General features: G+C 41.3%; 1 protein-coding gene across 1 annotated transcript in view; it reads left to right on the forward strand.

Moving 5' to 3' along the window:
* The first annotated feature begins 336 nt into the window (after positions 1-336).
* FBXO38 (F-box protein 38) overlaps positions 337-25763 on the forward strand; it is a 34236-nt gene continuing 8809 nt past the window's right edge. Inside the window, exons 1-16 of the mRNA XM_065409012.1 lie at positions 337-380; positions 942-1042; positions 4820-5008; positions 6324-6457; positions 7808-7971; positions 8458-8623; positions 10398-10535; positions 11049-11186; positions 12235-12328; positions 12861-12991; positions 13332-13502; positions 14437-14579; positions 15675-15894; positions 16780-16899; positions 18145-18324; positions 20334-21056. Of these exons, the coding sequence (XP_065265084.1) occupies positions 4881-5008; positions 6324-6457; positions 7808-7971; positions 8458-8623; positions 10398-10535; positions 11049-11186; positions 12235-12328; positions 12861-12991; positions 13332-13502; positions 14437-14579; positions 15675-15894; positions 16780-16899; positions 18145-18324; positions 20334-21056 (2650 nt within the window). The 5' untranslated portion in view covers positions 337-380; positions 942-1042; positions 4820-4880. The remainder of the gene's footprint in view (positions 381-941; positions 1043-4819; positions 5009-6323; positions 6458-7807; positions 7972-8457; positions 8624-10397; positions 10536-11048; positions 11187-12234; positions 12329-12860; positions 12992-13331; positions 13503-14436; positions 14580-15674; positions 15895-16779; positions 16900-18144; positions 18325-20333; positions 21057-25763) is intronic.

Genomic DNA, 25763 nt, shown 5'->3' on the forward strand with positions numbered 1-25763 from the left:
GGACGGATAGGTTTGCTGGTGGCTGAGCCTGCTCTTGCAGGGCAGTAAACCTGGCCTACACTAGGAGTAACAGACTGAGACGGTGCTGGGATTCCTCCTACTCCCTCCCATCGCCCACACAGAGACGCCATTCGCCCGACGGCAGAGAGGCCACAACCAAGATGGCGGCGATAGGGCTGCAATGGAAATATGCTCGAGGTGCCACATCCAAGATGGTGGCGCGGGAGGGCCGCAGAGAGGGTTGATTTCCCCAGTTCTGGGTTCAGGGACAGGAAGCGCAGCGGACGCTGGCGGAAGCGGAAGCGCTGGGTGGCCGGAAGTGTCTGTCGGGATTATCCCTCCCCCTCGCAGTCACAATAACAGGCGGCACTGGCGGCCAGGTAAGGGGCGGTGGGGCCGGGAGGGGAGGTTTAGGGTTACGTGCGGCTGCTCTGGCTCCCCGCACACGCGCCCCCGGGGGCAGGAGGGAGGCGCCGGGCCTGGCCCTGTGGAAGGGAAGGGGGAGTGGCGCGTGCCCCCCTTTCCTGGTGGGCGCCCTGGGAGGTGACCTGGGCCTGGGATCGCTGGCAGCGATGACCGTTGCGGGCGCTGGGGCGGGCGGCCGTTGCTGCGGGGGTTGGTTGACTGACCTCTCGCCAGGGCCTGCCGCTGAGAACGGGGGGAGGGGCCCTTTCCATCGGCAGTGGCCTGGGGGAGACCCGCGGTCCGGGTGACCTTTTCCCTGCTGGGGTGGGTCCCCTCTGCCACGTAGAGGGAGTGTCTTTCTCTCGCTCTCCTCATTCCTTTGGGATTTGCTGCCCTGTCTCCCCACCGGCATGAGGCTGCCCTGGGAGACCCTGTTTCATCCCTCTTGATGCCGTGCTCTGCCTCATCATTCCAAACCTGGGGCAGGTGGAGGTACTTTCTAGTTACTCCCCCCTCTTTCTTGTTTTTCTTCCTAGTTACTTCAAAGAAAGGGAATTAAATGTGAGTAATGTATCATCACAACATCAACCAGGCCTGAAAAATAGTGATGTCTCTTCTAAAGTACCACCTGGAAAAGGTTGAAAAATCCACTTATCTCAGAGACAGGATGCAATAGAAAACTAAGCTCACACAAAATAACTTCTAGGAGGATGTTCCCCCTACCCCTCCCCCCCCCAAAATATCCCCAAGCAGCAGACATATTTAATGTGAATAGCAAAGATACACTAGGAGATGGGGATTGGTAATTATCTATCTTGCATTGCCTTTCGCCTACTGCACTAAACAAAAATTTACAGACATTCTTTAGGATCAGCTTATGGAATCCAGATACAGGAATGTCATAGTAGATAGCATGTGGTTATTGTCTCAAGTGGTACTTATTAAGTAGTCCCTGGTGTCAGCATATATTTGCTCCCCCTGTCTTCCAGGTCAGTGCTACTATGTCTATTGTAAAACTTGGTTTCATCAGTACTCAGACCAGCAGTTTGATCTGGGTTGTATTCTGCTTTGCAAACTGTCAACAGAATTGACAGCTCACTGATTCCACAATTGCTGTTGATTTTGAAATGGCTCAGTTTGATTTCTAAAAGGAGGCTAAGCTGACAGTTCTGGTTGTTACAAATCAAAACAGGAGTTTTCTAAACTTCTCAAGTTGAACACAAAAGTCATGAGAATATAACACATCAAACCATTGTTCATGTAGGATCAATTTTTTTACCTTAATTATATTAAATTGAGAAGAATAAAATTCTCTGCATTTTCTGCCTGCTTTGTTTAAATATCGAAGGAATATGTATGGATTGTTTAGAAGAGTCATTTGTTCTAAAACAGCAGAACTAAAATAGTGAGAATGTTAGTTTTAAAAACTTGTATGTAGAAACTTATTCCCTACAATCATTGCCAGATGCCCCACACACTGCTCTATGAAGATTACATAGTTCTGGGTGACCAGGTATTTTGTGTCTCAGTGATGAGATCTAATTCAAAGCACAGTCACCACCAGAGAAAAGTCTGGAGCTGCTCATGTAGACTAACTCATACCTTTAGATTTTCTGCACTGGACTCCCACAGCTGGAGGTGGCTCTTTTACTTCTCTGTGGAGCTCTTCCCTGTTTTCCTCCTCCACTTCAAACCACTGACTTACCTTCTACTTGACTTAAATCTTCCTTTTCATGCGTTATCTTATATCAGACACTCTTTTTACCTTGAAATATCTTAAACTCTGTATAAAACTAAAATGTTTTCCATTCTCTGCTGCTGTCTGTCTGTCCTCCAACTGCAGGAGTATGGTGAAATTCACTTGGAATCCATATAACATAGCAAAACTTGGATACCCATTTATAAAAATCTGTACCAAAGTCCCCCAGTGTCTCTGGATCCTATTTGGGAAATCTTCTCTTAAAGATGTGCTGGGTGGCTCAGTTGGGATCCTGATCCTTGCCTGTTGGTTGGTGATAAAATATTGCGTTCCTCTTTTTATGGAGGGGTAAAGAGTGTGTGATTTCGTGGGCCCGTGTGAGAACAGTACTATGATCTTATAGTTACAGAGATGCTTATAGTTAGAAGGCTTTAAAAAAGGATCCTGTCACATTAAAAAGCATACAATTAAAGTAGATTTGTTACAAACAACCTTAATGTTAATCTGACAGTTTTATAAACCTAATCTTCCTTGGTTATGTTATGTATTTACTACATGCAGTAATCTACCAGGTTGGGCAAAATAAATAGAATAATCTCACATTTGTTTATGGGTAATTTCTAGTCAATTTCACTCTCTTGTACACTTGAACAATGCTGCAATATTTCAACTGAAAATATTATAATGGATGGATATATAAACAAACATTTCTGTTGATATTGGGATTTGTAAAAGCTAAGTTTTGTAAAACCTACAGTATATGTAGGGCCAAATATCCCTTAACAATATCTTTTGAGGAGAAGGAGGGTGGTATTACCTTGGTGTGTGTTGTATGATTTCAAAATTTAGAATGCTGACAAATTAGCTATTAAATAAAACCTTTTTCCATCATTCGATCTCAGTGATGGTCATAATGTTTTGAGGTTTTCAATCTGATGCAAAACTTGCATTTGGTGAACACAGTTTTTCTCTAATCTGTTATAAGATGCTCTTTATATGCCCATCAGCCTGCCTTTGAAATATACTTACTTCAGGTTAGGACAATTTATCAGTGCTTTACCCTTCAGTCCTTTTTTAATCTATTCTCCTTCATCTACTACTTGACCAAAGAAGGAAGAGAACCAAGATCAGTTAAATGAACTGGTTGTGAGCAGCTAAAGACCCCGGGTATTGGGAATATAAAGAATGAGGGGAAATCATGGAATGTACTGTTTGTATTGTGGCTATTGCTAGAATCACAGTAGAAATACAATATGTAGTTAAATGATAACGTTTAACATCAACATATAGTGTTTTGTAACATTAACCACAATGTTTGCAACAGATGATTTTGATAATTTCGTATTTTTACACACTCGGTTGCAATTTTCCATGTTTAGTCTCAACCAGAAGATGAATTTTAGTTTGTGGAAAACTGAAGAAAAATCTGTTGTTGCATATTGTGAAGCTAGGAAACACATTTCCTACAAAACACTTATCACAGAGAAATGGTGAAAGTTGACACTTGACATGTTAGAGGACACAGTCCACTTAAAATCTAGTCAGCTTAAAAAAGTTAACTCAAAGTATTTTCATGTCCACCTGCCTTGAGTCTTCCTGCCAATTATTGGTTGTTGTACAATCATTTTCTTGTTGTGGGAAAGACCCCCACAAATAGTTTTGTATTAATTGAATTAAATTGAACAAAATAATCTTTCATAAAAATAATAATTTACCATCATGATCAGGAGAAAATATAGGCTATCCCAAACTTGTGTATATCACAGTTTTGGAGTCTTTACACAATTTTTGTTGCCGTCTGGAAATTCTGAACTTTCATTACTAAAATGTTTTCATCTCTTTCTGTTGAAAGTTAAATCCATGACAGAGTTAACTGGTTTAACAATGCTCTGTCATCGTAACCGTCCAGAAAACAGTCTTGAACTAAACAGCAGCAGTAGCAAGGATGTGAACTCTTCCTACCTCATGCCATTCATCTCTGTGAGGTGTCAACTTAATTAGAGTTATTAAACATGGCACTTTTTCTTTAAAACTAAACAAGTGGATGCAAAAACTGCTAACATTTGGTTTGGATTATTTCAGTAGCAGAAAATTGCACATTAGATATAAAATTATGGTGAAACAACATTTACAGAAATATAGTAAGCTACAAATTTAACAATAAAAATAGAGCGAGATTAAATGTATGCAGCATTGCTGAGTTAAGAACTTTAAGCAAGATTGTAAGAGCCTTTCCTTTTTAGGACAGAATAATTTCCTTTTGGATTGGACCTAGTACACTGAAATGTGTCCACTTTGGTTAGTAATTGTCTGTATCTATTTTTCCATGAGATGTCTTTGCTCATTGATATGTGGGTGGCAATTCCAGAGACATTTTATTGTTTTCTAAATTAGAAAAAGGCTACTACAGAAGCGACTTATAATTAAATTACTGGGATATTTACATAAGAGATCCAGGTGGTATTCTGTTTACTAATTTTACTCCGTTCAAAGAGCCTTTCTAGTTAGTCTTCATTCATTTGTCTGGAATTTTGTTCCAGTTTCATACACAAGGCAGATTGATTTATATCTTGCCAGAACAATCCTTCCACTTTTTAGTTGATTCATTTGGATAATGGCATTCTAGAGTTAATTTTTAGTGGTAGAATTTGTTGAGTCCTTCTGTAAACTAATGTTCATTACTCTGTACCCTTTCTCCCACCTTTTGTCTTTCAGTTGCACTGAATTTGTATAACATTGTAAAAATTGATCCTTTTAATCAGAAATCATTGCAAATATGGGGCCTCGACGGAAAAATGTGAAACCGTGCTGCATGAGTAGGGAAGTCTCTGAAACTACCAAACTAGATGAGCCAAAAGATTATATGAACCAGCTCTCACATGAAGTACTTTGCCATATCTTTAGGTAAGAAGCTGTATTTTTTGTCTCCCCATCCCTTCCACTTTGGTATCTGTGAATAAAAATCAAATGACAGGCATTCAGAAAATACTAGCTGTACCACCAGTAGTTAGATGGGAATTAAATTTAGACCTCAGTATTTGCGGATGAGGTTTTGCTGGACAATACAAAGGAAATGTATGGAATTTCTTTCTTGTGGAACTCTACCTTTATTTGTTTTGTTAAAACTAAGCACGTAGGTGGCACTATATAAATAAGTTACCTCTCCAGAGAAACATGCTTCATATTCCTTGATATAGTCATGTACCCTGAAAACTAACTTATGTGAAAATTGCTATTAGTATCATGTAGAAGCAAGCAAAAGAGCAGAAAAACATTATATCTTTTATTTTTTATTTTTTAAGTTAAGCTTGACTAAAAAAAGTCTGCAAGTGTACACTGATGACCGATAACAATTTGCCTTAGAATGAATATTGTATCTTTTTATACCTTGTAGATGAATGTCTAAAATTTGTTGCATAACTTTGTTTCACTCATACAGATTCCTGTACTATTAGCACTGCAATCTTGCTGTTCAATCTTTCCTACAGGTTTTAGGCATGATCGTGCTCCAAGGTGTGCAGCCATGCACTACAATGTCTCTAATAAATTCAGTTACTGTGCATACATTACAAGAGATGCAGTGATGCATGTCTGGGTATATTGGAGCAGCATTGACCCTGCCACTGCACGTTGTAGTCAAATGCTTCATTCCATTTTAAAAATAAATGGAATACTCTAACTACAATTTTACATTATTCAAAGTCTAAGAGTATCTGTGACTGGCATGTATTCAATATCTTGCTGACAAGTTTAAAATGTCACACAGATTGCAAGTATGTTTGTGGGGCTAATGCAGTGGCAGCTGCTACTAAACGGATTCCAATTTACAATGAACTAGAGAATTAAAATGCACACTTTAAAGCTATAAAGTTTCCAGATCTCCGTGAATGGCAACTTTGCAAGAAATGAAATAGGTCCTACATGTTCTAAAGCATCACAGAGTCTCCCGTCTCTACCTCAGACCCTTATCGACATGACAAGGCTACTGTTCTGTTTTTTACCTTAAGTGCATTGGCTGCCTGATGAACAAAATGCTACCCCTTCTGCCTAGCCACATTACATAGGTTGCTACAGTACTATCTGAAAAATCTCATTTGAATCCATACTTTTCTAGATGTTAGGAATGTCTGGGTTTGTAGAGTAATTCTCTGGATGTTATTTGGTATGAGAGAAAATGAACTAAAGTCTTTGATGAACAGAGTTTCTTTCCATCCCAAAGGTACCTTCCCCTGCAGGATATCATGTGCATGGAATGCCTCTCCCGGAAGCTGAAGGAAGCGGTGACTCTGTACCTGAGAGTGGTGAAGGTCGTGGACCTCTGTGCAGGCCGCTGGTGGGAATACATGCCCACTGGTAAGTAGTACACTTCATGTGGGTATTATGTTAATGAGGTATTGATGAGACCTAGCTGAGCTGATATCATTTATACACAGACATAAGGGATGGGCTTTTCGAAAGCAGCCAAGAAAGAGAAGTGCTTACCGCTCACTGACTTTCAGTGGTACACCTCTACCTTGATATAACGCTGTCCTCGGGAGCCAAAAAATCTTATCGCGTTATAGGTGAAACCGCGTTATATCGAACTTGCTTTGATCCGCTGGAGTGCGCAGCCCCGCCCCCTCCCCCCCCCCCCCCCCGGAGTACTGCTTTACCGCGTTATATCGGGTCGCATTATATCAGGCTAGAGGTGTAGATGGTGCCTTCCTCCCTTCGGTACTTTTGAAAACCCTGCCTGTATGTATGTTGAATACTACGGTGATGAAAATGGGGCTGCTCTGTAACAACTTATAAATAATGTATGTTTGTTGTAAGGGGGTTTACTGTATGAATACATGAGGTAATTCAAGAAGAAGCTGTTTGCACGCAGGTAAGAAAGAGTACGACATCATCTGCCAACACTTCAAGGTCAGTGCAAGAGCCATTCACTTGGAGGTTCTACCTCCAACCCCTTGCTGAGCTCACCCATTGAATTTGTCAGGGGTGGGAGGAGCAAGCTTCTGAACAGTAAGACCTGCACTGGATTTAAAGATACACTGGGGAGGGGGGAGAGGAGAGCTATGGTGAGTGACACTCCAGAGGTTGCAGTGTCTGGGAAGTTAGACTTACAGGGGTTCCTGTCAGGAGGATGTCGAGATGAGATATACATGTATACAGACTGTTTATTGTTTTTAAATCCTTTTTTCTTGTATTTTGTTCCTACTGTTATGACTAATCAGTACTTTGGTTTAAGAAGGCTGTCTGATTACTGTATTCACCGCTGGTCACAGATTCTCAAAGGGAAAAACTACAGGTACCAAAACCCTCAGACCTGCTGGGTTAGCACCGTTGATACATGGGGTCTTGTAGACCAGGGCCTCATCTAAGAGTGGGAGAATAATGGGATTCCCCCCAGGGGAAGATAAATGGATGAGGCCTGACACTCATGGAGGTGCACTGAGAGAGACCTGAGAGAGGACAGAAATGCAGCTAGCCCTGTAGTTTTGACAGCTGCCCTGAAGGATATAAAGGCAACAGAACATATAGAATATTAGTTCATAGAAGCTGGGGATGGAAACCATCTGTTATATCATCTACTACCTCTTCTGGCATTGGAGGGCTGAGGAATTTTTTTTTACTATACGCAGAGAATTGCAGCATAAGTTCTGTCCGTACAGCTAGATGTTTACTGTCACAAGAAATTCAAAACTTGTGTCCTCCTCATAGGTTTCACTGATTCCAGTTTCCTAACATTGCTGAGGAAGATGCCAGACATTGAACAACTCTATGGTCTTCACCCCAGGTACCTTGAAAGGCGCAGAGTCCGTGGCCATGAAGCTTTCAGCATTCCTGGAGTGCTAGAGGCCTTGCAGGCCTGCCCAAATCTGCTGGTAAGTGTGCAGGTTGAAAAGATAAATGCCTTTCATCAGTTGATATTATGATCCTTGATAAGGCTGCAGAGGAAATAGATGGTTGGAATAAAAAACTCAATTAATGTTGTATCTTCTTGCTAGGATGCAGTAGTGTGCATTTAATCCTTGTCTTGCATTGATGGCAGCTGAAGTAAACGTTTACAAAATGTGCTGCTAGTTTACAAATGGGTGCTGTTTTTTTTGTAGTCACTTCAATGGGAGTTACAGGTACTCAGCATCTCTCAAGATCAGGCCATGAATTACAGCAGCATTGCAGCTAATTAAGTAGTTTCCTATGACCACTTCTGCTTTTAAGGCAAATGGCTCTGCAAATTTCAAGTAAATTAATGCATTGCATCAAGCTCTGAGCATTACCGAGAAGTTTACTTGGTTAAGAGAAATATTATTGTTGCTTAATATGGTAATTGGAGCCTTACCTTTGCTTACTGTTGTACTTTTATCCAGGGTGTTGAGACCTCTCATTTGGAGCTGGTGGAAGCCATTTGGACATACATGCCACAAGTTCATATTTTAGGGAAGTTTCGTAATCGTAATGGTGCTTTTCCAATCCCGCCTGAAAACAAACTGAAAATTCCTATAGGAGCTAAAATTCAGACGTTACACTTAGTAGGTAAGAGTTTATTGGTGAAGTAGTTGCCTTAGATACAAATGAACTTAAAAGATTTGAAATGCTGCATAATCTGGAACCTATGTTTGACTCTAGGCCAGCAGAGGTCCAGAGCGCAAACTCCAGTGTGACTGTGTTGACAGATGATGGTGAACGTAGGCGCCGACTCCGTGGGTGCTCCAGGATTGGAGCATCCATGGAAAAAAATTGGTGGGTGCTCAGCACCCACCGGCAGCTCCCCACCCCCTCCTGCTCCAGCTTACCTCCACCTCCTCTGCGAGCGCGCCGCCGCGTCCTGCTTCTCCCCCCTCCCTCCCAGCGCTTGCGCCGCGAAACAGCTGATTCGCGGGGCAGGGAGGGAGGGGAATGCAGCGCGCTGGGGGAAGAGGCGGGGCCAGGGCAGGGATTTGGGGAAGGGATCCAATAGGGGCAGGGAGGGGGCAGAGTTAGGACGGGGACTTTGGGAATGGGGTTGGAATGGGAGTGGGGCCAGGGGCGGGGAAAGGGGTTGGGGGCGCGGGCACCCACCTGCACCGGAGAAAGTTGGTGCCTATGGTGGTGAATTCCCAGTTCAAGGGCCCATAGTTTTTGAAGTGTTCCATTTACTCTTGGGGCGCAATCTGTAGAGATGGGTGTAAGTGCCCCCCATCAAAGTCAAAATCATTTACCCTGAGAGATGTGTTGTTAGACACTAAAAATCATGGACTGATTAGAGACACTGGATTAATGGTTTATTACAACAATCTATAACCCACTTTACAATCCCTACCCTCCTGCTTCTCCCCCACCCTTAATGACTGGAAGGGTGTTAACAGGCCACTTCACTTGTATGGTCCCTTGAAATATGTGTTAACTACTTATGCTAAACAATCTGTTCCATCTTGAATTTAGCTGTGACCACTCTGAGGGCTTGTCTACACTTAAAAGGCTGTAGCAGTGCCACTGTAACACTTCAGTGAAGTTGCTACTTATGCCGACGCTAGGGTTTCTCCTGTTAGTGTAGGTAATTCACTTCCCCAAGAGGCAGTAGTTATGTCGACCAGAGAAGCCCTCCTGTCAACATAGTGCTGCCTACACCAGGAGTTAGGTCGGTATAACTGCGTCGCTTTGGAGGTGGATATTCCGCACCGCTGAGTGACGTAGTTATACCGACATAAGTTGCTTGTGTAGACACAGCCTGAGGGAGTTTCCCAGACCTGAAGAAGAGCTCTGTGTAAGCTCGAAAGCTTGTCTCTCAGCAACAGAAGTTGGTCCAATAAAAGATATCACCTCACCCATCTGGTTTCTCTAATTACCCTGAGCCCTGGTCTACTCTACAGAGTTAGGTCAACACAAGGCAGCTTATATTGACCTAACTCTGTAAGTGTTTATACTAAAATTCCGCTCCCGCTGACGTAACTCGCCCACTACACCAACTTAATAACTCCACCTCCATGAGAGGCGTAGAATCAGTATTGATGTAATTAGGTTGACACAGTGTCAGTATAGACACTGCATTGCTTACATTGACTGTTGCTGGCTTTCAGAAGCTGTCCCACATTGACAGTTCAAACAGTACAAATGCTCCTGGTGAGGATGTGCACAGCCAACACAAGGAGCAAACTGTAGACACGCACAAACGATGTATTTTCTGTGGCAGCTGTATGCCGACCTAACTTAGGTTGACTTAATTTTGTAGTGTAGACGTGCCCTGAGAGATTCATTCTACAGTTGACATCTGAAAGTTTGTTTAATGTGGGACCTGATTTGATTTTGTTGTTGTTGTTCTGTATTTTAGGGGTAAATGTCCCTGAAATTCCTTGTATCCCAATGCTGAGGCATCTTTATTTGAAGTGGGTGAGGCTCACCAAACCACAGCCCTTTAAAGATTTTCTTTGTATCAGCTTACGCACTTTTGTCATGAGGAACTGTGCAGGTAAGAGAAAAGAGAATCCTTCTGGGGAAGGGATGCGTCTATATAGGAAAAAACTAGTACCTGTACTAATGATATTGCAACTGCATTAGTGCTAGACTACCAAAGGACACTAGCTCAGAACAGTTTTCATAACATGATGGTAAAAATGCCTTAGCCCTGTCTACCATAGCACTTACACCTGTACAGCTGCACCATTGCTGGCAGTTGCTGTAGTAAGTTTACTACGTTTTCTAATGCAGATAAGGCCTTGGGATTGCCCATCATGCAGTACTCCAGAAGCAATCAAAGGCTTTATTTCATGTTCCATATTGAGAAAAAAATATCCTATGCTGTATTGAGTTGTTACATTAATAGGAGAACACCTCTAGTTCTTAGTTCTGATGACTTGCTGAACTGAGCCCATGCAGGTTGGTGTATCTGATGGCTGCATTATTTGGACGATATGTTCAATATAATTAAATAAGCAACTTTCTGTGTATATGTTCTCTATCAGAAGATTTTTTTTCTCTGCAGGACCCACAAATTCTTTGAAATATGTCCCTTTAGTGACGGGTTTGGCTTCTGCCCGAAACCTGGAGCATTTAGAACTGGTTCGAGTTCCTTTTCTTGGAGGACTTATCCAGCATGTTGTAGAAGATAGCTGGAGATCAGGTATAGAACTTCCTACTGCCTGGAAGAATAGAACAAAATTACCTAGGGCACCTGATGGGTAATGCTCTTATTCTACAGTTTGTTCTTTCACTAGTATGCTTTTAGCTGTGTTCAAAGGGTGTTAATAATGGACTTCTATTTTATTTTGGGTATTGTTTTAATCTTATATGTATAACTATATGCTTTAGTGACACATTTTTGTATACTAATACTGAAAACAAATAAAAGCTAAGTTAAATTGAAATTATATATTTCTATAACAATGGAAACTATTAAAGAATTGCTACCTTTTGACATTCCAACCAAATGTCAATCTTTACTGTCATTTCACTTTCTAGAGCAGGGGTGGGCAACCTGTGGCTCCGGAGCCACATGTGGCTCTTCAGAAGTTAATATGCGGCTCCTTGTATAGGCACCGACTCCGGGGCTGGAGCTATAGGCGCCAAATTTCCAATGTGCCGGGGCGTGCTCACTGCTCAACCCCTGGCTCTGCCACAGGCCCTGCCCCCACTCCCGCCCCCTCCCCTGAGCCTGCCGTGCCCTCACTCCTCCCCCTCACCCCCAGAGCCTCCTGCACGCTACTAAACAGCTGATCGGGAGGGGGAGGCGCTGATCGGCGGAGCTGCTGGTGGACAGGAGGTGCTGGGAGCCGGCGGCGGGGGGGGGGGAGGGGAAGCTGATGGGAGGCTGCTGACGTATTACTGTGGCTCTTTGGCAATGTATATTGATAAATTCTGGCTCCTTCTCAGGCTCAGGTTGGCCACCCCCGTTCTAGAGGGTAGAAGTGGCAGAAATAATTTGGAAGAAGGTCACTTTTAATTTTTTAAAAAATAGCTTCTTGAGAAACTTCTGTTGTGATAGTCAGGGCTACCTCCTACCAGTAGGTGTCAACATAAGGAAGCTTATATTAATTTGCTTAAAAATGGCATGTATTCTTGTTGTTAATTGCAATAGTGCATTGGTAAAATAACACCAGGAAAGTGAGTAATGTTTTAATGCCACAACCCATTGACTAAAGTGAAATTTTGCTTTTCTTTCCCCTTATCAGGTGGTTTTAGGAATTTGCACACTATCGTTTTGGGAGCTTGCAAGAATGCTCTTGAAGTGGATCTTGGCTACCTCATCATAACTGCTGCACGAAGGTACTTGCCTTCCCCAGCCGTTGTCTTTCCTTTCTGATTTCTCTCTCTTCAAATCACAGTTGTTTAGGTAACTTAATAAATTCCTAGTGTTTGAAGAACAAGAAGTTTTAAATGTTTAAGAGAAAACCCATGTGAACTTTTACAATCTATAACAAGAATACCAAATGGCTAGAGGAAAGGACTGGGAGTTACCATGCCTGGGTTCTGTTATTAGGTCTGTCACTGACTTGTTCTGTGGCCTGAGCCAAGTCACTGCACTTTGTCATCTGTAAAATGAGTATAATAGTATTTTCCTCACAGGTGTGTATGAGGCTCAATTAGTGTTTATAAATTGCTTGAAGTTCCTCGCTGTATAACTGCAAAATACTGTCCCTGAAGGATACAGGTATCCACTGGATTTCACCATTGTCAAATAAATGTTTTCATTTTACTGCCTAGAGTGGAACAGAGGCATTCACTCAGATGTTTTCTGTACTAAACAATGCTTTGTTGCATCTCACCTTGAATGTGAACTGTACTTGATTGCTTTTAGGTTGCATGAAGTGCGAATTCAACCTTCCCTGACCAAAGATGGTGTCTTTTCTGCACTGAAGATGGCAGAATTGGAGTTCCCACAGTTTGAAACCCTTCATCTGGGATATGTTGATGAGTTTTTGCTACAATGTATGAACATTTTTTTAAAAAATTCTTAAATTACCGGGTTAGGGTTAGGGTTAGGATAGTGCAAATTGATAGTTTTGGTGTATTTTTCTAAGACTTACTTTTAAAAGAATATAAATAATTATTGCTCTTGAATCTTGTGTCATATAGTCAGATACGTTTTTTCTGTACCCCCTCAAACTTCCATTGTAACTGGGACAGAGACTTTGCTTTGTCTAATGAAAGTAATATTCTGGTCTTTGTGTCAAATGGGATTACAGTATGGAATTCAGAAAAGGCTTATCTAAAAGGCTGCAACTTCTGAAGCGGCAGATTGCTGAAATCTTCTATTGTCTTTCTATAGGCAAAATGACTAATGGGGACTTGGTAAAGTATGGCTTGGCTGATGTGGTTGAAAATCCAGGAATCATCACAGACATTGGAATGAAGGCTGTAAATGAAGTATTCTCCTGCATCAAGTATCTGGTCGTGTACAACTGCCCACATCTGCACAACCCAAACAATTGGATCACAGGTATTGAATGCTTTTGGAAGATACAGTGTGAACGCCTCACATCAGGATGAAGATTTGTAGTTAAACTCCTTTCAGTAAATGAACATCATAATCCTGCAATTTAAGGAAACATTTGAGACCAAGAAATGGTCAGATTTTTTTTTTAAAGATTTGGTAGTTGAATGTCATGCCTTCTGTGTGTGTATATAATGTATACACACAAGCAGAATATTGTTAATTTGCACTGTAGATTGGTATAGTAGTTAGGAATTATTGATGTTTGCAAATTAGTAAGTGAGAAATATAGTGGAATAGTGCATCATATAAAATAACCTACCCATTTAATACGGATAGTCCAATTCAAAAGTGTTCACGATGCTTCATTGTGCTTGAACTCTGACTTTTCAGGACCACATCTGGTGATGAGAGTGTATTTTCGTGTCTATCACTGATTCTACTCTGGTCCCCTTTCCTGAGAGTTGACGAGAGTGCAAATTAGTGCTATTTACGATAGTGATTCCTGTGATTGCGGATCCTTGTCTATTATGAGCTAGACTGAGACTACAAATGCTTTTCATATAGGTCGTGAACAGTCATTATAGATGTTGGCTGTATTCAGACTGGTTACAGAATGATGAAAGTAACACAGTTAGCGGACACCAGAATTATCCCTTTCCTCAGTCGGCATCATTTTAAAACACTGGTAGGGCAAAGAAAACCCCAAACAGAGAGAGAGCCCTAATAACGATGGAAGGTTTTCCATAATTCTGCTAACTATTGTCCCACGATAAACAAATATGGAGATGCAGAAATTTGGAACCCCAATGATGCTGATAAACTTCAACAGTCAGAGCGGTGGTAATGGAAGGCTAACAGTCTCAAATCTGCAAAAGTTCTAATGGGAGATAAGAGGCTTGAAATCCTTCAAGGAGCATATATCTCTCTCCTTCCACAGATCATTCAAGGTGGACCCGGCTAGTTGACCTCACCCTGGTGCGATGCCATGCAATAAAGCTAGATTCTTTTAGTCAGTTCATTGAATTACTGCCAAGCTTGGAGTTTATCTCTCTGGACCAGATGTTCCGGGAACCTCCTAAGGTAAATTTTGAGGTTTGGTTTTTTAAATTGTTGCTAGGGCATCTGAAATATACCAGAGTTCTGTTAAGGTACATGTTTTTTATAGTTATAATTAATTAAATAGTTCAGTGAGTGACTTAGGAATACGATTGCCATGAAAGATGTTTCTCTAAAAGATATGCTCTGAAGTTCTATGGCTTATATTATGCAGGTCAAACTAGAGTATCACAGTTTTCCCTGCTGGCCTTATGATCTATGAATCTGTGAAATTCAATGAAGAACAGTTGTATCCATTTGCAGACAGCAGTAGTGGTGGAATGTGGTACTAATGATTGAATATTTTGTTGTCCTCAGAAAAGAAGGTTTAGATGTACTGTCCGAATTTTTATTAGGGTTTTCATTGCTATTTTGGATATTTTTTTGTATTTATTTTTTTGCATGAGATTTATTTTTGTATTGAGAGAATTGCACATTGTACTAAGTATTCTTATGATTTTGTAGCATGGCAAATTTGTGGTACTATTCCTTCATGTATTTGAATACTTTCATATATAGATTCTCTGATTTTTGTCTCCCCTCCTCATTCCCTCCCTCCCCCTCCCCTCCCCCCCCCCCGAACTGTTAAATGTCTTCTAATAACAATTTTCACAACTGTGGCAACGTATTAAATACTTCTTAATGATAAGATTATTCCAGATTTTTTACTAGAAAATCAACAGTAGCATCATCTTAATATCTGTCCTCTGTCTAGGGCCCATCCTGCTCTGGAAAGGAAATACAAACTCTTCTACTAGATTTTCTTTCATTTCTAGCTTCTCTGATCCTGTGACCTATGCATTACAACTTCTTACCATAAGCATGTGCTATTGAACTTTACATTTTTAATGCCAGTTTAAAAGAGGAAAGGGAAAGGTGTAAATTTGGCAACCAAATATGCAATCTGTGCGATGTAAGTACAGAAAGTTCTGTGAGCAGATTCTTCTCCATATCTACACACATACTGCCCAACCACAAATATGACAGTATTGATACAATGGTTTTGTATCAATGTTATGATACGTTGTGGAGATTTGACATCAGTAATTTAGAATCTTTTTGTGTTTTTGTTTATTTCAGGGCTGTGCTCGTGTGGGCCTGAGTGCTGGCACAGGGATTGGTGTTTCATCTGCCCTAGTCAGTAATCAGAACTCCAACAATGATAACGACAACAACAACAACCACCAGAACAACAACCCCAACATCCATCACAACAACCATCAACACCCAAATGACCAGAACGAGGAGAACGAGCTGCGGCAAGATGGGCAGGTGGAAGAGCAGCAGATTGCAGCTGAGGGTAACCACTGATCTTTTGTGAGCCTCTGAAAGAAATGGTCGTATTTTGCATTGCCATTTGCACAGGACTGTAGGCAAAAAGTGAATGTGTATTGAAAGACACTCTTTAACTCCATAGTTTGAAGGCTGCCCTGTTTATCTCCTGTATCAGAGGGGTAGCCGTGTTAGTCTGAATCTGTAAAAAGCAACAGAGGGTCCTGTGGCACCTTTAAGACTAACAGAAAGGTGCCAGTCTGTTAGTCTTAAAGGTGCCACAGGACCCTCTGTTGCTGATTATCTCCTCTATTTAGTATCTATCCATAAGACCAAACTTGATCTGCGTATTAAACCTAATAGTTGATCTATGCTATCATAACAAGAAGTCATTTAAAGATAAACAATAATATAGATACTAGCCCAGCAGTTTAAAGATTGAATACTATACTGCTCCACAGAGAAATATTAATTTGTGATTTGAGCTCCCTTGGTCAGGGTTGGGATTGCATCACGTTACTTTGTAGCATACCATCCAGTTTACCCAGAAATGATACAAATGTTCTGGGGAAAGCAGCATAAAGACCTCAACCAGATGAACTTGTCATGGTAATGCAAGGAACCTTTTCAGGACAAAGAATGGAGAATCCTGAAGGAGCCACTTCCTTCAGCAAAACCAAGAGTATAGAATTGGGCCCGAATCCCCTAGAAGTTACAGAACCAGTAATCTCTGAGAGGCTTCTGCATGACTCAGTGAGGACATAAGGCAGCTACTGTTAGTGATGTCACAGCACTACAGTGCCTCTCTGTGACTTCAGTGTGATTATCACTTGAAATCCTTCTACATATACTGAGCTATGTGCTTTGGCTTCTTTTTCTTGACGGTTGATTTTTATTGTCTCGATCTTTTCAGCACTGAATGATATGGAGGAAGTGGCACAGGATGATGGAGTGGCTGCAGGGGATGGTCAGAATGAGGCCTCTGCTCATAATCCAGCAGTTATTCCTATGGATGTTGACGAGGAGCAAGCAGGTAATTCTGATCCTGGAAAAGTAATCATTACTTCAAGATCCTTCGAGTTGCAAGATTCATTAGTTCAGTTTGACTCTATTCTGACTTGACTTTTCTTCAGCTAGGATACGTGAGACATTTGAATTAATAGCTCTGGTATGGTGGGATGCTGCAAAGAAACTTGTTGTGATTTATAGTCTGCTCTACAGTCCCCACTTTTCTGCGGTTCATTTGGTGAGGAAATATGCTTTTAAGGCCTAATTTTCATACTGCAGTGTAATGAGAGGGTCAGAAGGCATGAATATTCTTTCTTGCTTTGCCTTGTTCCAGCCCTTGCATTTATGGTCTCCCTCCTCCCACTGCAGTTTATGGGCTCCTCCCCTTTGGTTGTGTTGTAGCCAGAGCATCTTGTATAAGCACTAATTTAAGTTGCATTAATGAGTCGCATCAGACAGTCTCAATTATTGATGCCAGCCATTTGCTTTACAGCATGTTGCACTGTAGATATGCCAACAGCTTAAAACAAAACCAGGGTGTCTGTTCACTGGAGTGTTTTTCCAAAAAGCCCCTGGAAATTTCATGCTGATGTTCATTTCTTGAATTATTCACAGGTACCATATACTGTGCCAGTTTGGTACATCTAGCAGCACTCAGTCCCAACAGCCAGAAGCATGAGAGTTGAGCCCCTCAGAGAACATGGGTTTTCACTCAGTGCAGACACTCTGGGATGTTACTGATAGGAAGACTGCTGCACCACTAGGGGTCTTTTCTGCCCATCTTTGAGGGTTGCCTGGGTGGAAGTTTGACATCCCTGGATGCTCTTTCAAAAGGATTTGAGGATAATCCCAATGTCCTGCACTCCCAGTAACACAAATTCTAAGGGATGAGCACAAAATGCCTTTCAAATTAGCACCTCAGTTACTGCATTGTCAGTTTCTCACTGTTGTGGAAGATGCTTCTGGGATACTTTGAGTGTGAGGTGTGTCATAGAAAACCAGTATTCTGGCCTATTGTGTTAGCCCTTTTTCTGATAGATTAGAACATCTTTGATTGTTTTAAATGTGTTTTAATGGTGCATCTTTAAATCACTTTTGGAGCATTTGAGTTTTTATGCAGGATCCACATTAAAGAGTGTAGAGTTGGTCTTTCTATGGTATTCCCAAACTGTTGGAGAACTTCACCAGACAGGAACTATTGCATTATAACACTCTACAGTCAGTGCTTGCCTTGCGTAAATGAACTGTCAGCATTCTTCTCCTGTTTTAGGACCCAGCGGCCTTCAGCCTATCGTAAAAGCTGCACCTATTACTGTCCATGACTCGGACAGTGAGGATGAAGAAGAGAACATGGGGTCCTCAAGAGCCTGCATTACTAACAGCATTGCACAGAGTTACTCTGATGGAGAAGAGAAAGTCAGAGATCCAGTGGAGACCAGAGAGCCGTCAGGTCTGAAAGATTTTGTATAGGTTGGCTTATTAGTAAGGGCTGGATTACACTAGGCAAAGTCTCCTAATTTGGAGACTGAAGCTTAAAAGAGCCCATGTTGCTTCTTTTCCATGCCTCAGGAAACGACTAGTCATACAGATCCATTACAACCTAGAATGGAGCAGTAGGATACATCCCCATAATGCTGCATTCACATGTGTAAAATGGGGACATACAGCATAAATGCCAGAAGCATAGCTGCAGATTTTTGCAGGCACAGGACTGCTCATACATATTTGCAGGTACATTCATTGCATCAGTGGCTTACAGTAGACATCTGTACATCCAGATTTGCAACTGTGTTGCTAATATGAACTCTCTTTCAAAGTGCCTACAGTCACAGGTTGAAAAGCTATCAAGCAAATGTTAGGGGAGGAGTAGGAAATGCTACTGCCATCTAATGGATAATGTAGACTTCCTGGGAATGTCCCAGAGAAAGTAGTCCAGATCCAGTCTTCTCTTTAAAGAGAATGTTATAGCTTAGGAATGAAGTGACTCCTCCCTTTTTTCAGCTCTCAGGATCCTCTGCTTTGGAACAAGGCTCATTATTGTTACTGTCATTGTTTGTATTACAGTAACACCCACAGGCTCCAATAAAGGCTGAGGCCCAGTTGTACAATGTGGAAAAACACAGCAAGAGACTGTCCCTTCCCTGAAGAGCTTATAGTCTAAATAGGCAAGACAGACAATGGATAGAAAGGGAAACTAAGGCACAGAGAGGTAAAGTAATTTGACAAAAGTCACAAGGTGGCTCCGTGGCAGAGATGGGACTAAAACACAGGTGCTTTATCCTGGGTCTGTGGTACCTCTCCAGAAAAACAGATGACTTTAATAACATTTCTGAAGTCTTCATCTGCTCACTCTGAGTAGGACATTGGTCCACGTGTGTACGCAAGAGGAGGAAGTAAACGCTGAATTACACTCTATATACAGGAAGCCAGATAATTGACATGAAGTACATATGGCCTGGTTCTTCTGGGGCTTGTAGCCTAGAAAGGGTTTAGCTAACTGAACAGTATAGTAATAATCCTATATTGGATAGGGCTGAGTGGTGTGTTGGCTTAATGTACTCTACTAGCCTTTCATTTCTGCAGATCTGAGCGCACATCAGCCTTAGTTCAGAAGTGAGATTGAATTTGGTGGCTTCACACTAGTAGTTGGTGTGTATCTGCATCTCAAAATTGTTAGTGATTTAGTACTTTTTGACAGGACTAGTAGTTTCAATTCGAAGTCCCAGGCAAGCTACAGTGTAGCAATGAGGTCAGGGACCCAGAGTTGAAATAGCAGGGGATAGCTACAAGTCAGAATTAAGATACGTTTGGAGAGCTGTTTGCAGAAGTTTTCCCAGTGATACCAGTGCCGTTGGGAGCTATCTAGTCTAGTACACTGAGCAAGGGGCTGGGAGCTAGATATTTCTGAGTTTTAATGCTGGTTTTGACATTGACTCTGTCTCTATCCCTCTGTAAAATGGGAATACAACTTATCTACCATACCTCATATGTAGGTGTGTAAATTAATGATTGCACAGTGCTTTGAAAGTCTGAAGCACTATCCGTTCTAAGTTGTCATTTATTCCCTTATTTTCAAGAGAACTAAGAATTGCTAAAAATACATTCCCATATCATGTTCTTGCACGTTGGGCTTTTTAACCAGTGAGCTGCTTCCAGAAAGCCCTAGACACATCCAGCAAATGTGTATCTCCTGATGTGCCTGGTACATCAGTTGAGGTGAGCAGCTCCAGGACATTAGAGAGATTCAGCTGCCGATGGGATAAGTGTTAACTTCCCACAACTTCAGAATAAGTCCTAATTCAAAATATTGGTTCCTCACTGACCTCCCCACTGCCTTTGTGGCTGAGCTCCTGGCTGTCCTACAGCGTACTATTCTGCATGTTGCCCATATGCGTTTATTGAAACCTTGCATTCGCTTGCTTTATTGTTCTTTCATGCTTAATGTTACTGTATCAGCAGTGAGCGGTAAAGGCAAGACTCCATTGCGGAAGAGGTGCAATGCCAACCAAGTGGGCCAGGTGAAGCAATTCCATGCTGAGGAGAGCAGCTGTGAGAAAGGCTGTCAAGTGACCAGTGAGCAGATTAAAGCAGATATGAAAGCAGCCAGCGACATGCCTGAAAGGAATAAAATCAAAGATTCTTACCCAGGTTGCGCTAATGCTGCTGGATCGACAGGGACCTCCAACTCTTGCAGTGCTGCTTCTTCAAGCCCTGATTGTGCAAGGACAGCTAATAGCCACTCTGCTGGCACCAGTCCAACAATTGCAGATGAATCCAGGCAGTGTGTCTGCTCCCCTTGTAAGAGCGAAGGCTCCAATGAGAGAGACAGTGAGGAGGGTGCCATTTGCTCCAGGTGCTCCTGCTATAGGCAGCAGGAGCCACAAAGGAGGATTAGTGGGTACTCTGATGGGGAGTGCCCATCCACTAGTGGCGCCTGCACTAGGAATGGACCAAATAGCACTGGGTCAGATTTTTCACTTAGGACGCTGCCAAACTGTGGGTCTCCGGGAGAGGTAAACACCGAAAGGACTAATGGGAGTGTCTGTGGGATTGCTGGTGAGGAGGAGGGCGCTGGCTCACAGCCAGGGAACTATGAAATGGAGTATAATGAAGATTATCCCCGCCGGCCTCTAACAAGAGCCAGAAGCAAACTGTCCCATGTACCTCTGTTGTCTGAATCAGGTATGGCCTACACTTGTATATTTTACTTCAGAGTTACTATTTCATACTAAAGCAGCAACTATCAAATAAAAGAAGCATCCATATTTTAATAATTCAATAATTCTGCATGCTTGTAAATAAAAAGTTTTATTGATTGACAGAAGAGCCAGAGAGTTGAAATTACTGATTTATCAGTTTCATAGCTGCTTATGGTCACACACATCTTTCTGTAAGCGTGACCATGATCTCCATATTCTCTCATATGTTTTCATGTGTGTCATTCATATATGGTAAGGTTGGAACAATGATTGATTTACAATTTTGAAAAACACTTAGAAAATTTTTGACAACTCATCTTGGTGTTTCTGTCTTTATAAGCTATTATTCACTGAAACATAAGAATTGCTCTCCCATTCAAGAATTTCTTCTGTGAAAGAGGAAGCAGGGGTGCTCAATTCTTTGCCAGAGGAAAAAAGTTGATGAAATAATTGTGATAATTTATCAGCCAGTAAGGCAAAAAAAATGTAATTATTACCCAACCTTAGTAGTATACAACTGCATAATGGATCCCACTTCCAATTGCTGAGGCATGAATAAGAGACTTGAAAAATTCTCATGAAACAGTTTGAACAATATCCAGAATGCTAAAAGAACCCATCTAAAGAGATGGAACAAAGACTAAAATTTGGGATGGAGGGAGGGAACTTGCTGGCATCTTCTATTTCTTCACTGTACGTTAGGTAAGGTTTCCCTGTCCAAGCTGCTATTGATTCCACTTGTCAGTCTGGGCTGGCACTTTTCAAAAATATTTTCCACATACCCAGAATTCCTGTCTGGGAGCATCTAACAAGTAAAATGGGACAGAAAATAAAGGTGTTAATTATAGAATCATAGACAGTGGAGATGGAAAAGATTTATTCAGTCATCAAATCCATCTCTCTGCCAATGCAGAATTGATTTCTACAATACGTTTTTGAGTGTTTGTCCAGTCAAGTTCAATGTCCCAAGTGCTGATGAAGCTTAAATCACTTCCCTTAGGAGACTACTCCATAGCCTAATATATCTCAGATTCAAAACATTTTCCTGATACTCATCTTGAATTTTCTATTTCCTAACTTGCTCCATTATTAATAGTAATAGAATGAAATCATTAAAGAATACAGTGCATTGTGTGCATGCCAGACAGGTCTTCCTGAAAATAGTGCTGCTCTCCTGTCTCAATTAAGGAAAGGGTCTGTTTCTTCTGCATGTTAAGTGTCTTCACATTTTGTATTTCATGGCATAAGCTGATTGCCTGTAGAAGTCAGGAATTATTCTCCATCCCCCACTCCCAAAAAGACCCAGCCACACAAGTGTGTGCACATCTATGCCCTTGTGCAGCGTTTGCCCGCTCTGAAGCATTAGGTGTTGGCTAATGCTGGAGGCAGACTCTGTCTTGATGTACCAGTCTAATCTGGTGTGGCCCAGATTCATGCTGTGTATACCTGGATATATACAACAGAGAGGCTCCATCTCTCTAGCCATTATAGTCTACTTCCCTCCTCTTCCCCCATGCTGGAATGCAATATTCATTTACACTCAATGCAAAACTTGAAAATGGTTTGTTACAAAACTAAAGAGATTTTCCTGTAATTGGTTTGAATAAATGCATTGAGATTCATGGCTCTTTATTGTTTTGCCTGTGAGTTCCAGAACAAAGTGACATTGTGGTTTTTGGCTTTTGTAACAAACTTTTATTTATGATAGTGAATCTTCTATAATTGTTTGTCTTGAGTAATTGTTTAACATTATCTCAGACATTCAAGTTTTAACTTTTTCTATTGCTTAATATGGTAAAGAGTGAAATAATCATAAAAATAATTACTAATACCGCAGATAAGTTGGCAAAAGGGGAAAAACCTATTGACGTGTATGATACTCTAATTACAGTAAAAAGCATCAAGCAAAACTGTTTTTGTCATTTAATAAGCATTTTATTTGAAGCTTGTCTTAGGTTTAATTTATAGCTAAAGGCAGCATTTTGGAATTACATCCATGGTGAGCCCTTTGAAGAAGAGATCTTTGCCTGGAGCTGTACTGTGCACAATTCAACATACATTTGGGATGTTTTTCTTGTATTACAATAAGTGAATATATCCCTGGTCACATATGCTATATGTACTGTCGTCATGAAATCACACTGGATGATGGTACATATGTACAATGAATTGCTTATTCCAATTGTAGAATACATTTTTTCATTGTTATATTTCATCTCCCACAACTATGGATCCTCTAGAAGAGGATCTTGAATGCTGCAGGCTCAGTTAAAGTCTGAGTGGCAATTGTAACTCAAACTCCTAGCCTTTGAGTTTGTCTCAGCTGTAACATTATCAAACCGTCTTTTGTGTTCAATTTCCTTTTTTGTTTTTTAACGTCAGTAAAACTTTCCTTGACATCGTCTCAGTGTCATAACATCATGTCCACAGACTTGCATTGGTATCACCGTGAGAACTTTGTAACAGTGCCAAGGTGATGTTGTGGAAAAAGTCACCCACGCATCATTTTTGATCAGAGACTCAGCCTGAGGCCCGTTTATTGATTACACACCAACATGTTGGGGGCAGCAGTTATCGGAACTGCTCCCCCGAAGCAAAGCATACAGGAGCTTTTAAAGCTTAAAACCACAAACCAATTACACACACTTGAGTAATAATGTCCTTATTTGGAATTAATACAGGTTAAGGGTTAGGGTCTTTTCGGTACTTTCCAGCACCCTTTTGCAACCTTGCCTTGTATGGATATAATTGAATTAAGGTCTCCTTGGTACTTTCCAACATCTTGCTGCAACTTTGCCTTTTATGGGGTGCTGTTACAAAATGCCCCTCACGGGGTACAGTAACACAATGGGGTAGTTACACAATAAGTATGGGGGGGGCATGAGTTACATTTATAATTGCTTCACACAAGCGGTTATTATATTTCAAAAGCAGTAGGCACATATTGCAAATAGTTTTTGCTTCTGGTGCTTTCCATCGCCTCCCCCCGGCCCCCCTGTCCCAACTTCTCCCTTTATCACAGCGGTTATGGAACACAACTCTTAGTTTGGTTCAGGCTTTGGGCCTGCTAGCCACCAGGCGGGCCCAGGCCAAGCAAGCAAAGGCCTAGACCATTAGGGCTAGCCTAATTTTCCCCCCACAGTGAATAGAGAGAAAGCATTGTCACAAAAGGGTAACTTACAGGCCATCCTCATTAGCAGGTTATCCAACTTTAGGGGACACTCTCAAGATTAGTCAGTTAAAAATCTGTGCCTCTGTAAATGTTAAATTCATCTCTTCATAGTATCCTGAAAGTAGCTTCATTGTTTTTCCTAAATGAAGGAGGCAATGGAATATTATTAGATTAAAGAAAATCTGACTTTGACCTATAAGATTAAAGTGGTGCCTAGGTTTCCCCCCCCCCACCTCTGATTTCAGGAGTCATATTAACTATTTGTCCACATTCTGCCACCTTCAGTTCTTATTGGCTGTACTCTTGTAGGCAGGCAGTGAAGTAAAATTTACACATGTCCCATTCTCCTGAAACGTAGAAACATACGAATTGCCAGAATGGATCAGACCTGAGGTCCATTTAGTCCAGTGTCCTGTCTCCAACAGTGGTCAGCACAGGCACAAGAACCATGGAATAGGCAGATGTGGGATAATCTGCCCTTCCTCCTCCCCATATTAGTTCTCATCCTGATCTAATAGTGAGTTAGGTATTGATTTAAATCCTGAAGCATAAGGTATAAGCTCCATTTTGAAATTTGTTAGCTTTAGCAATTTATAACCCTTATAACATTCTTGTCATCCATATAAATGTGCAATCCTTTTTCGAATCTTGCCAAGTTCTTGGCTGCAACAAATACCACAGTTTAATTATGTGTTTTGTGAATTTGCTACCCATTAATTTCATGCAGTGTCCCGTTCTTGTGTTTTGAGACAGAAGCTCCTGATCTACCTTCTCTAGACCGTTCATTATGTTATATACTTTTATCATGTTCCGTCGTCTTGGTCTCCTTTTTCAAGTAAACAATCCTGCTTGTCTAGTCATCTTTCTCCAAGCCCTTCTAATTCTGCAATATCCCTTTTTGAGAGGACTCTTGTAAATGTCACTTTCCTGGAGATGTGCAGGCCTGGGAAAACACTAAACTTGAGAGTATCTGGGAACAAAAACTCAAATATTTGGCCTTTTTGGCTTGACAGCATCCCTTTTAAACTTCCCATCCATTTCAAAATATCAAAGGGTATTTCATCCTCAGTGAAATATTAATCTGTTTTACTTAACTATCTCACAGGGATGTTGAAAAACAGAATTAATTCTTTAGAAGGTATTTAATCCTGGGAGGGAAGGTGCTATAGAAGTGCCAAGTGATGGTAGGGTCATTTGTTATTACTGTGTCCCTGCAAAACCTTGAATTTTAAATTGCAAAGAGAAACCTGCCAAAGTGTGAGGTCAGTGTTTCCTCTGAAATAGTTGTCACTACTAAAACAGCGTAGGAAGCTGCTGGGCTCCAGACTCTGCGTTGTGTTAGTGTCATCTGCAGCATCAGAGATGTGGCCAGGAAAATGAGGTGGGAGCAAGCTTTCAAATAGTTTGTTGATTTGTACAGTTATTATTGAAAAGCCTATTAAGGTTCTTTTTATTTTCCAAAAATTTCCAGTTCTCTGTGGGGAGTGGCACATGGTCTAGTTGTTACAGCAGAAGACT

This window comes from Emys orbicularis, chromosome 8 (assembly GCF_028017835.1).
Source record: "Emys orbicularis isolate rEmyOrb1 chromosome 8, rEmyOrb1.hap1, whole genome shotgun sequence".
NCBI lineage: Eukaryota > Metazoa > Chordata > Testudines > Emydidae > Emys > Emys orbicularis.